The sequence below is a fragment of the Trichosurus vulpecula genome, chromosome 3, assembly GCF_011100635.1.
Source record: "Trichosurus vulpecula isolate mTriVul1 chromosome 3, mTriVul1.pri, whole genome shotgun sequence".
NCBI lineage: Eukaryota > Metazoa > Chordata > Mammalia > Diprotodontia > Phalangeridae > Trichosurus > Trichosurus vulpecula.
In genome coordinates this window covers 80,815,796-80,828,669 of record NC_050575.1, presented here as the reverse complement: position 1 = coordinate 80,828,669, position 12,874 = coordinate 80,815,796, and the positions used below count along the sequence as shown (strand labels likewise).

At 39.7% G+C, this 12,874-nt stretch overlaps 1 protein-coding gene across 1 annotated transcript in view; it reads right to left on the bottom strand.

Annotated features, from left to right (window-relative positions):
* Window positions 1-12,874, bottom strand: part of TENM2 (teneurin transmembrane protein 2) — a 1,009,006-nt gene that overhangs the window by 271,021 nt on the left and 725,111 nt on the right. The window contains exon 4 of the mRNA XM_036751277.1: window positions 9,076-9,310. Within this exon, the coding sequence (XP_036607172.1) occupies window positions 9,076-9,310 (235 nt within the window). The remainder of the gene's footprint in view (window positions 1-9,075; window positions 9,311-12,874) is intronic.

Below are 12,874 nucleotides of genomic sequence, written 5' to 3'. Positions count from 1 at the left end.
ACTACTTGTTTTGCTTTAGTGCGTCTCATAATTCATGCATGTGCTCTTTATTCATCTTTTTAATTTTTAAAATTTATTTTTAGTTTTCAACATTCATTTCCACAAGATTTTGAGTTACAAATTTTCACCCCATCTCTCCCCTCCCCCCACCCCAAGATGGCATGCATTCTGATTACCCCTTCCCCCAGTCTGCCCTCCCTTCTATCACCCCACTCCCCTCCTCTTATCCCCTTTCCCCTTACTTTCTTGTAGGGCAAGATAGATTTCTATATCCCATTGCCTGTATATCTTATCTCCCAATTGCACGTAAAAACGATTTTATTTAATGTTTGTTTTTAGAACTTTGAGTTCCAAATTCTCTCCCTTCTTCCCACCCCACCCACCCTCCTTGAGAAGGCAAGCAATTCAATATAGGTTATACATGTATTGCTACATGTATGTGCTGTTATAATTTATTTTCTCATTAAGAGATCTGACTGTGTTTAACACTTACAACCCACAAGTTGCAATGCAAAAGTATGGCACTGAACCAGTCCCCTTCATTCTTGACAACTAACGAAAAAATATACTAATATTCTACATGTCAAAGATGACTTGAAACACTTGGAACAGATCCTAAGCTTTTCCTCCCATTTGACTATCCCTCCCTCCACTCAGCCCACTATCCCCACCCTCACCTCACCACAGACCCTTCTATTGCCTCAACAAAGAGGAAAGCCAGAGCCCCTGTGTTTTCGATGGCCAGTGTGCCTATTGAGCAGCTTCGATATTAAGATTAATAAGCTGCCAACTTTCAAGGAAGACTAAGAAAACTGCAAAATTAAAGTGCATTGCAACGTGAAACACTGGTGGCCAGGCGGGATCACGGTGTCAGCAAAGCAAGGTAAAGCTATAAAATAAGGCTGAGCTTGAAGGGATAACCAAAAGGTCTCATTAATTTCCATGTTGCTTCTGATGAGGATTTAGAGGTGGCATAATGTTTTGAAAAATGAAGGGGGAGGGGGAACCCAGCCTGTTAATTTGAAAAGTTATCCAATGGATTTGGTCCTATTGGTATAAAATCTACTTAAGCTTCACTGGAAATCAACAAATGAAAAAAATAAAGTAAATAATATGAACCAAACTGGTTACCTTGGTTTAATATTCTCAAGATCAAGCTTGTCATTGATTCTGTCAGAAAATTAATCCTTAGGTAGAAAAATCAATTGGTGAACATGTTTGGAATAGTCTTAGAGCACAGCACAGTAAGGATGTTCTCAACAGTCATGCGGCCTTGCTGTGAAAACCTTATTTACTGAATGCATTGCCTCTGAACTACTGCCTAATGGGTATTCTCTACCACTGAAGAATTTGGAGACTGAACCGACCTACCCTACTTCATTTCAACAGTGCAAAAGTATGTTTTCGGAAATTCTGTGGCCAAACACAAGTCTATCAAGATAGATCCCTAACAACAGAGGGGATTGGATTAGATGACCTCTGAGGTCCCTTTGAGCGCTAGATCTATGTTCAATTTTTTAAAAATAAGTTTTTCGTTGTTGCATTATGAGTGTGAAATATACAATATATGAGAGCCAAGTTATTTTGCTCTAATATATAGACTATATTATATAATACTATATGTGATATAATAAATGTAATATGATAATATATGACATAACAACATTATTATTTGTCATATATATATATACATATATATTACATTTATCTGTAACTGACAAGTTATCAGCCTATTTTCCATACAAATGTTTGCTGTATGAGTGAATGAAGACTAAGCAGTCATTAGCATAAGAGCAGGAGTCCATGCGGCACAGTGGATACAACACTGGACTTTGAAGTCAGAAAGATTGGAGTTAAGTACAAATTATCAGCACGGGACCCTTGTCAAGCCACTTAACTTCCCCCTGCCTCAGTTTCCTAATTGATAAAATGGGGCTGTGAGGATCAAGGGAAATAATATATAAATATATAAAATAATATAATATATAAATATAAAAAGTACTTTACAAACCTTAAAGCGCTATAAAATGTCAGTTATTGTTATTATTAGTAGCAGTACAGCAACAGACAATCCCAAACTCCATTTTTACACCAACTGGCTTCTGCTTTTGACTAATGAAACTCACAAAATGATGTCTACAAATCACGCAGCTGAAAATACCTCTTAGTTCTACTACGCCAATTCGTTCCTATACCTCAAACACCTTCTGTACAATATTATGTAGGCAATTAAAATTCTATTTAAATGAATTTGCCATTTCCATGTTGTCCCCCATGAGGATTTATTTGCCACATATTCCACCATATTTACCAGTCCTTGGCAGCAAGTAGACCATGGATGATAACTACCAAAGATTTCCTTTACAAACAATGATACTCATGGCTTTGACAAAGGCTGCACCAGGCCTCCTCCCAATACCAGGACCTGGATACTTTTTTCCCCCAGATATTACTGACAGTGCCTCGACATCACCCTTTTGGAAGGCTTGCCAATTTGGGGTATGTGCTTTCAGCATTGAGACAGACTTTTCTGATTCTCATTAGATTTACCAAAGTTTTGATACTGCTATTTTAAAATGTAGGATTTTAGAGTTCTTTAGTGAATGCTATGGAATAATTTGTTTTGCTTATGGTAATTATTAAAGGATCATCTTTGTGTTGGTTTCATACCAAACTAACTTTGGACTTGAAAAATATGGAAAGGACATCATTACAAGCCTCTCGCTTATATATAGAACTATAGCTAAAATGTGTGGGGGTGGGAAAGGGTGAGGGTGGGGATGGCAAACTGAGCTTGGCCTCAAGGTGCTGAAATTTAGAGGGTGTTGACAGTACTTGCAGTTCCCTTCAGGAGTCAGGAGCAACCTATCTAAACGCCTGGTTTGGGAGAATAATTAATTAAAGTTAGAAGCTACAAGTTGGCACAAGAGCTTCCTCCACATAGTACTTATATCCCAGGTGGGCTCTTCACTATATCTCTCTAATCCCTCCTGCAGCAGCTGTCTTCATAGCAACAACCTTGCGGCCAAAGCCAATATCCCAAGAACTTCACTGGCTGATATTTTGGGGTCTGTCCCCCAGCAGGACTTTGTTTTCTAAAATATGAGTTCTTACCCTACAGCCTTTTAAAGCCCCTCTGCAGGCCCCTCCCCAGCAACTGAATTTGTTTTTAAAAAATCAATTGGGGGGCTCCTTTCATGCTGTTTGCTAGTTGTGTTTTATGGTGTCTGGCCTGTGCATCATACTACTTATGCTTTTCTCTCTCTCTCTCTCTCTCTCTCTCTCTCTATGTATATATATGTATAATGTCGCAGCTAGGTGGTACAGTGGAGAGAGTGCTGGGCATGGACTCAGGAAGACTTATCTTCTTGAGTTCAAATCTGACCTCAGATACTTAGCAGCTGTGTGACCCCGGGCAAGTCACTTAACCCTATTTGCCTTAGTTTCCTCATCTGTAAGATGAGCTGGAGAAGGAAATGGCAAACCGCCCCAGTGTCTTTGCCAAGAAAACCCCAGATGGGGTCATGAAGAGTCAGACACGACTGAACAACAATATAAAGTAGCAGTTGTTCATCCTCTGTTCTTGAAGAGGAAGAGATAAAATAGGAGAAAGGCTCACAAAAGAATACTGACTCCAGGGAAAAAGTGAGCCTTTCTTAGCCTAAATACTAACTTCGGAGAAAAGTTCAGAGGGAGAGGCTCACTTCAGCAAGAAAAGAATCAATGTGTTATAGTGGAGAAAGAAAATTGTTGGATTTGGGATCAAAGGACCTGGGTTCAAATTATGAGTCTCTTACTATATGTATGACTTTGGACAAGTTGTTTCTGTCTGGGACTCAATTTCCTCCTATGTAAAATGAAGATGCTGAAGTATACGTCTTCTGAGAAACCTCCCAACTCCAAGTCTCTGCCCCTAAGAAATATGAAAGTGATGCTTTTGTAAGGAAGAGAGGTTTTGCTGCAAGATATGAGCTATCCCAGATTACTTTTATGAAGGAAAGACAATTTCTAAAGTCCCCCCCCCAAATGAAGGTCAATAATGGATCCTCGATAGAGTCATGAATGGGCAGTGTAATAAAGGGTAATATAAAAGTAGTACTACTAGTAGATTTCATATTTTGTTTTTTTAAATGGGAGTATTTGTGAAGGGGTAAAGGCAAAGGAAATTTTTCACGTTAGATTAGAAAACACGCGCAGTGTTTGAACTTGAATTCTATTTTCTTTTCCTTTGTCTTCATTTTACATTCATTTGTTATTTGGTTGTTTATCTTTTGTGAAAATAAGTGAGCTTGGTAGGCTGCCAAACATTACAAACAAGGGATTAGGAAGGAGATCTGGAACAAAAGGTATGAAGGAAGCAAAGGCTAATAGACTAATGTGTTCTACTGCTATCCTTGAGCTGTCCAAAAAAAAAAAAAAAGGAAAGGAAAGGAGACTCCCAGCGTGTTGAGTGGATTCCCCCTTCTGTGGCAAGGTAATGTCTAGACATGGGGCAAGAGTCACACATGAGGGCAGGCATAGGATTGGTGGGTCTCTGTACTGGTGAAGGAAATGCCTGCATCAATGAGGCCCCAGAGCTACTGGAGCGTATTTGAAAACTATAAATAATACTGGGATGGCACTGATTTTCTTAGTGCCCAGTCCAATCTGTGTTGCTTTGCTCTAACTGCTACCCTGACCAGCAGCATAGACTTATTATGGTTTGCAGCTAATGGGAAAGGAGGATAAATTCTAGAGAAAACTCAGCAAGCTCTGAAAATTGTTCAAACCTACAAACAGTCAAGCAAGCAAGTGACTACTATGTTCTAGGGCCAGGGGTGGGGAACCTACAGGCTCGAGGCCACATGTGCCTCTCTAGGTCCTCAAGTGACTGAATCCAAACTTCACAGAACACATCAACTTGCAGCCTCGAGGCCCACATCCTTTGGGGATCTGAATCTAAACTTCACAGAACAAATCAACCTGCAGCCTCGAGGCCCGCATCCTTTGGGGGATTTGTTCTGTGAAGTTTGGATTCAGTCAAAGGGCTGCACTTGAGGACTGAGAGGGCCATGTGTGGCCTCAAAGCTGCGGGTTCCCCACCCCTGCTAGGCTCTTGGGTTACAAAGGCAAAAGTGAAGCAGTCCTTTACCTCAAGGAGTTTATAGTCTAATGGGAGAGACAACATGCAAACAAGAATAAATGTTGGAAGGGAGGGTTCTAAGAGATAAGAGAATAAGGAAAGTCCTTATGGAGAACATGGCATTTGAGCCGAGTCTGGAAGGGAAAGTCAGATTCCCAGAGGCGAAAGTGAACATTTAAGGCAGAGATAGTCAGTGAGAAGGCGCAGAGACAAAAGGTGGTACGGCATGGCTGAGAAACATGGAGGAAGGCAGTACAGCAGGGCCGGAGAGCTTGTAAATGGAAGTACTATGCAAGAAAGATGGAAAGAGGTAGGAGGGGGCCAGGTGTTAAAGAGCTTTAAGTACCCAACAGGGGAGTTTATATTTGATCCTAGAGGTAATTAGAGGCCATGGGAGTTTACTGAATAAATGCTGACATGGTCAGACCTGTAATTTAGGAAAATTACTTTGGCAGCTGTGTGGAGGGTGGACTAGAGTGGGGAGAGATTTAAGGAAGGCAGACAGATAGGAGGCATATCTAGGGGTCAAGGATCTGGAGGTGATAAAGGGCTTGGACTAGGATGGGTTATGTCAGTAGAGGAGGGGTGGATCTGAGAGCTATTGTGGAGCTAGAAGTGACAAGATAATGGTGATTTCTTGGCTATTGTGGGTGAGTGAGAGTTAGGAACCCAAGGATGACATCACGTTATGGTCACTGGTTACTGGAATGATGGTGCTGCTCATGACAGAAATAGGTAAGGCAGAAAGAGCAATGAATTTTTGGAGAAAGATATTGAGCTCTGTTTCGGATGTGTTGGATTTGAAATACCTAGGGCATGGACCAGTTCAAAATATCCAGTGGGTAGTTAGTGATATGGGACTAGATCTCAGAAGAGACAGTGGTTGAATAAAGAGATGTGGAAGTCATCAAGATTATAACTGAACTCACAGGAACCGCTAAGGTAACCAAGTGATTGCAAACAGAGAAAAGATAGGAAGGTACAGGACAGAGCCTTGGGGGTATACCCAAAGTTAGAGGGATACAACATGGATGATAATACAGCAAAGGAGACTTGGATGAAGCAGTCATACAGGTAAGGGTAGAATGAGGAAAGAATAGTATCGGGTCAAACCAGGAAGGAGAAACTCTGCAGGAGGAGAGGTGGCCAACCATATTGATGCTTCAAAAAAGTCAAACAAGATCAAGACTGAGAAAAGGCCCTATAGTGATGGAACCCTCAAAGGGCAAATGAAAGGGAAAAGATACTTTCCATTAGGCTAAATGAAAACATGTTAGACTTGGCTTAAAGTTTCTAGAAATAGTATACAGTTTGTTCATCATCCCAGCGAGATCTGAGATCTTCCATCATGCTGAAAGACCCACAATAATTTTTGGTGGTAAGGATTTTTATAAATTGCTATTGGACCTTCAAAACCAGTAGTGAGGGGCAGCTAGGTGGCTCAGCGAGTAGAACACCAGCCCCGAAGTCAGGAGGACCTGAATTCAAATCCGGCCTCAGACACTTGACACAGTTAGCATTGTGACCTTGGGCAAGTCACTTAATCCCAATTGCCCTGCCTTTCCCCTTCCAAAAAACCACAAAAAACAAATAAAAAACCCAGTAGTGAAATAGTTACAACTATCAGTCTCCAAGATCATCTATTTAGTTTTAGGATGGTCTTATTTGGTATGACAAGTAATAGTGACAAGTCCATTAATAATGAACAATCAGCTCTGGTCATTATCCTATCTTTCTCTGTCTCTGTCTGTTTCTCTCTGCCCACTTACCAGGAAAGCCACAGACAAAAAAAGAGAGGAAATTCCTACTGCTCACTTTTCAGGATCAATTTATGCAAAAGACAGAAAAAAAATGCTGCCTTAAGAGCAGGGGTCTCTGCCCTAAGGGAAGGGAAGTTACGAATACTGGTTTATCTGAGGGTCTGTGCTGTGTCTATAACATTCAGGACAATAAGGGTGTTGGTGAGAGGGAGCTTGGGATTATTCACTTAATATACATTTCATCAGTATTCTTTGTTCATGAACCAACTGAATCAGAGTGAAATGGCCAAAATGGGGAATAAGAAAGAGTAGAGGCTTTGAAATCAGAGGACCTGGGTTCAAATCCTTCCTCTGTCCATTACTCTGTGTGTGACCTTAGGCAGATCACTTAAACTTGCTGGTCTTTAATTTATTCATTTGCAAAATTAGAGGGATGAACAAGATGGTGTCCGAGGTCCCTTCTAGCTCCATATTCCTATGCCTATAATTCTATATCCAACAACTTCTGCATTATCAGGTCACCAACTTCATGCATTTCACTCCCCTACATAGTTTTTCCCATCTCCAGTAATTATTATTTTTTTTTGGTCTCTAGTAATTACTTTCTAAATGACAGGCTTGCATCCTAGGCCACATCCTTAAAAACACAATATCCTTTGGCCAGCCACCTATGCCAACCCATATGAATATGTAGTGAAAAGGAAATAACTTAAATTCAGGATCTAAAAATAGTATCAACTACGAAACCCCAAAGATTTCACAAACAAGCCTGTGGACCAAACTGCAACAGGAAAAGTGTTCTGGTTTCTAGCTTAATGGTTCCTGGTTAAAGAGTAGATTAATAGAAAAGTGGGTGACTTTTCAATGCAGGGGTATGTGTGGGGGGAAGGAAACAATGCAAAATAATATGTATATATACACACACAACTTTTAGAAAGTACTTCTGTTCTTTTAGAAAGTTTTTTGTACTTTGACAACTCAGATTGTAGGTATTATGGAAATTTTCTGTTCCTGACAGTTAAAAATAAATCTATTAATGTCTAGGACATCTACTTTGCACAAAATACACTAAATATTACACATATTGTGCACAATACCTTGCAGATAGGTACTTAATAAATGTTTACTGAACTGAATTGGCTTCTTACTTCAGATTTTGAGACAAATAATATACCCGAGGAGGAAAGGTATATCAAACTGCTAGCAGAATTAAAGCTCATGTCAGCCATGAGAACAGTAAGCATAAAACCCATTTACATGATACCCACACAATAAATTATTGAAATTTTCAAGCAAAGTTTTAAAGTTTTAAATTGTACAAAGGTTTTATGAGGACTCTGTACATGTCTTGCCTCCTGGTACCTCTGGACAAATAAATACTGGGAGGAGGGCCAGCAAAACCTTCTAAAGCCTAAAAGGATCTGGTGAGGAGAAACCAAAGACGTTTCAACACTGATGGACCTAATCTCAGACCATCCAGCACGCTCACAGCTCTGGACAACTTGAAGTGGAGGCTGAAAGTGAACGAGCAATGAAAAGGTCCAAACAACCCATAAAGCATATTTTGGAAACTCTTCCCTCTCAACCTAATGCTGCACCTTTTCTGCCTATTTGTTTTTATACATTATTGTTTGCCCCATAGGCATCAAGCTGTTAGTGTGTACAGGAGGGATTAAAGTGAAACTGCATGTCGGATGAAATATAAATTAAAATTATTCTTCTGTCAGTCTCGAATCAGGGATTGTTTCTCAAGGTCTCCCCAAACACTTAATTTCAAATGAGTCTTCATTTATTACTTCACAAAAGGCCAAATGCATAATTTATCAGTAGCTCTCAGTCAATATACCCTTATAAGCAAGTTTCCCATGAGCCTTTGAGTAAAAATATGTTATGCTAATTCTATTAGTTGGGTACACAAGAGCTGTCTAGAAGAGTAAACAAGCATTAAAAGGAGACACATGTGAACAAAGAAATGTCTATCCACCCATCATCCAGGGTCAAATTAGTAAGGGGAAAAGTTAGTGTCAGGAGACAAGCTTGGTAGCACATCTTTATTCAAAGATTACACACTGACAGAACCTCCCCTCAGCCTCCTTAGTTCTTTGCATACGTATGCGAGTGTGAGGGGGCCTGGTGTGATGAATAGATAGGACAGTTGCATTAACCACAAGTGGACAATTGTCGGTCACGTACCTGGTCTCCAGTGGCACGTTGCTATTGAGCACCCAGCTGTCCTGAAGCTGGACAGACTCAGGAGTGGTGGCCAGGTCATTTGGAGCAGGAGCTGGGGCATGGATCTGGCTCCGTCGATTGGTCAGTGAGTTCCTATTGAGGGAGTTGGCAGAAGAATGGTGATGGGACAGGGTGTGGTTGTGCGGGGGTGGAAGAGGTGGCCTCAGAGTTGACTGGCTGTGGTGGTTTGGTGGGCCTGTGGAAAGAGGAAGGAGAAAAAAAAGAAACCTTCAATACTTATAGAATACAGATTCAGAAACTCTTGTAGTAACTCTTCCATGACTCATTTTTTTTTCTGGCAAAATGAGATAACTGACTTTAAGTCTCTATTTTGATAATGGCTGAGTACAGTAAGATAGAGCTGAGATTACATAAAACATAGCAAATAAATTAAGAATAATTGATATGCTTTAATATGTAGGCATTGAGGGAAGAATAATTAGAAATTCCATTAGTAAAACTGTGCTGATGTGGACTTCTCAGTGGAATTACCTAAATGCTTTTTAAACAACAAGAAAAAGTAATGGAACACGGCAGCAAAAGGAGATATAGAGTAGAATTCACCATTTATAGTTTGATGGATTTGTATCCATAAAGAAGAGAAAAAGAAGAATCCATTTCCTTGCCAGTGAATTAAGGACAACATGGATGTTCTATAAGATGTTTAATTCTTCCAACAGCAGAAATGTCCACAACTGCTTAGCACCTTATACTCAACAGGAGCTCTCTTATCAATAAAATCACCGGTTCCAGTAAACACACAAAACAAACACAACTAATAGAAAGAATCTGGTATTCTCTAGTCGGCCATCATTAAAGCAATCTTCTGGAGAAACTCGGGATTGATTAGAACAGTGCTTACTCAGTACACTGTAAGTGCTTAATAAATCCCTATTGATGGACTCACTCAATTTAATTTAAACTATGACCACCACCACTCCTATCTTTCAAAGGAAAAATAAAGGTCATGAAAAAGAAGTTCTCAACCCTATCTCTACATCTGTAGAGGCAATACAGTGATGCCATTACCCATTTCCCAAAATACAAGTCTTTCAAGAGGAAATGTCTCTTTGTAGCATGAGAAACACATTTATATAGTTTTTGACAGTTTACAATGAACCTTCCTAAATACAGGCTTGATACAAGCAGAGGAAATATCATCTAGTAACAAATATTATACCCCCCAATTGCTGATGAACAAACAGAAACTCAAAGAGGATGAGGGACTAACTCAAGGTCACACAAGCTCCTTAAACCCAGTAAGGAGCAGAACTGTGATTCCAACCAGGTTATTCCTATTTCATTTCTCATTTGCTATTCCACACTGCCTAATCTAACAACTGTAAGAATGAACCTACAAGTCTGTAAGATGCAATATTTTAAAATTAATGGAAGTGAAAGTAGTTGGGTATGCAACTTAAAGCCTATAATTTTGTTTTAATGGGCACTGAAACATGACTTTAATTTGTGTCCTTTGAGAAAGTTTATTTTTTGAAGCTTTAAGTCAGAACTGGCAGCTCACCAGGTGTCTGCCTGTGCCTTGTCATTTTGCCCCTGCCAACTTTTAAAATCCTCAGCCCCTGCTGTCTTGGCTTTAAGGAGATGGCTGAAGTCATTTAAACAAGCAATTTGACACAAATTTCAACTACTTGTCTCCTTATGTGGCCAGACTATCTCCGAAAGGTATAATCTACATTCTATGGTTCCTTGTCCACATAAACATGCTTAGGAAAACAAGATGTATCAAAGATGTACTGGCTTTGAAAAACAGAATGAATAATAATAATAGCCACCAAAAAAGAGGAAAGAAATTAAAACCTGATAGAATTGCTTTATCCGAGTCTTTATTTCTAAGCTAAAATTATCTTCTGGGTTGTTTTTTTTTCTTCCCAAAAGAAAAATATCCATGGTCATTTTTACAGATTTCAAGTGCATCTTCAAGGTACTTCTCACACTACGTGCAGTGGGACTTGGAGGTCAACACTGTGGGTCTGAGTCCTGGCCAGACCATTTACTAGCTAGGTGTTCTGGGTAAGTCAACAAAGAAGCTTCTCTGTAAGTATCTCTTCAAGGTCTCCTTCAGCTCTAACATTCTACATTAAGTAACTCTTTGATATATTTTATTTTGCTGCAACATATTCTCCAGAGCAAAAACGCTATTAACCAGTTACTATTCATCTGCCTGATATTAGCAGAAAAAAATGTGGAGGTGGGCATAGAATTGTGTAATAATAGCCAACTTCCTAGAGGCTGTTCAAGTCCTTAGACACAATAAGCTCATTCTCATGCCTCTTTCCCCTTTCCCCACCAGGTAGGATCATTATCCCCACTGGTTAGATAGTTAGGAGAGTTGCCTTAGGGCAAACGTGCTTAGTCAATCACTAGACTGAGAATTCCTTCTTCTCTTCCAAGCAGTAATTTTCTATCTATGCCTTAATCTTTAGACCACACACTCACCTAGTATAGAAAGGGATGGCATAGGAGATTTTATTTATTCTATAGATATTGGGGTCCTAAGATCTAGGTTTCCACTTTACCCAGTGTAGATGTTTCATTGCCTGCTCCACATTTTTAATTGTCTCTCTGTTTCTTGCGGAAAGGCTTTCTTATGGGCATCCTCACAGCAATGACAGTTCTATGATGGTATATATAGTATGAAATGGAAATATGACCCTTGGTACTATGTGGTAGAGACCAAGTTGAAGTCAGATTCCTTCCATGAATCATGTGTTTGTCAATGATAAAATAAAAAAGATTTTCAAAGTGTTTGGCAAGCCAAGGGGATAATGGGGGAGGTAAAGAAAGAGTAGGAGGAGGTGAAAGAATACTTATTTCTACTCATCATATTCTCCTGTAAGCAATATGCCATTTCCTCTGTATACACCCCTCCTCACCCATTCTACTCCGACAAAGGGAAATATGGAGATGGGAAGGGGAAAGGACAGTGATGAGGCAGAGAAGGAAAAGGAGAGGAGAAAAACAGAAAGACAGTTGTTAAGTAAGAAGACTTCTTTGGTGGGGAATAGACATGGGATGTCATTGGAGTAGGGAATTTCTATTGGGGCAGCTAGGGGGTGCACTGGACTGGAGTCAGGTTTAAATGTAGCTTTAGAGACTTAATAACTGTGTGAACTTGGGCAAATAAATCACTTCATCATCTCCCTCACCATCAGTATCCTCATCTATAAAGTAGGGACAATTAAAAAAAAAAACTACCTCCCAGAATTGTTGAGAGGATAAAATTGTTGAGATAATTGTAAAGCACTTTGCAAATCTTTTTAAGCACTAAATAAAAGCCACCTATTATTGTTATTATTATCACCATTAGGAAATCCTATCTACCATTATGGACTTCTACCTGCTCTAAAACTTAAGAGTCTTAAAGAGTCCCTTGAGGACACTGAAAAATTAAGTTACTTGTCCACAGTCACAGAATGGGTATTTATAAGAGGAAGGCCTTGAATTCAGGTCTTTCTGACTCCAAAGTTGGCTCCTTGTCCAGTGAATTAGCTACCAGCTTCCAGTTACATATAGGCACTTCATTACCCTATCTTTCCTATCTCAACTCCTATGGGGTTTCCAGAATGGAAAAGTTTTGTTGCCTAGTACTCTTTAGGAGATGGGTGGATTTCTTTAGAACAGACTACTATGATGTTAATTGAAACACAGTAAACAATGGTGGTGGGGGTGGGAAGTCATCAATTTGGAGGAGTCCTCATGTGGAAACTTCTTCCACTATTGCAGATCCACAGCTTCAGGA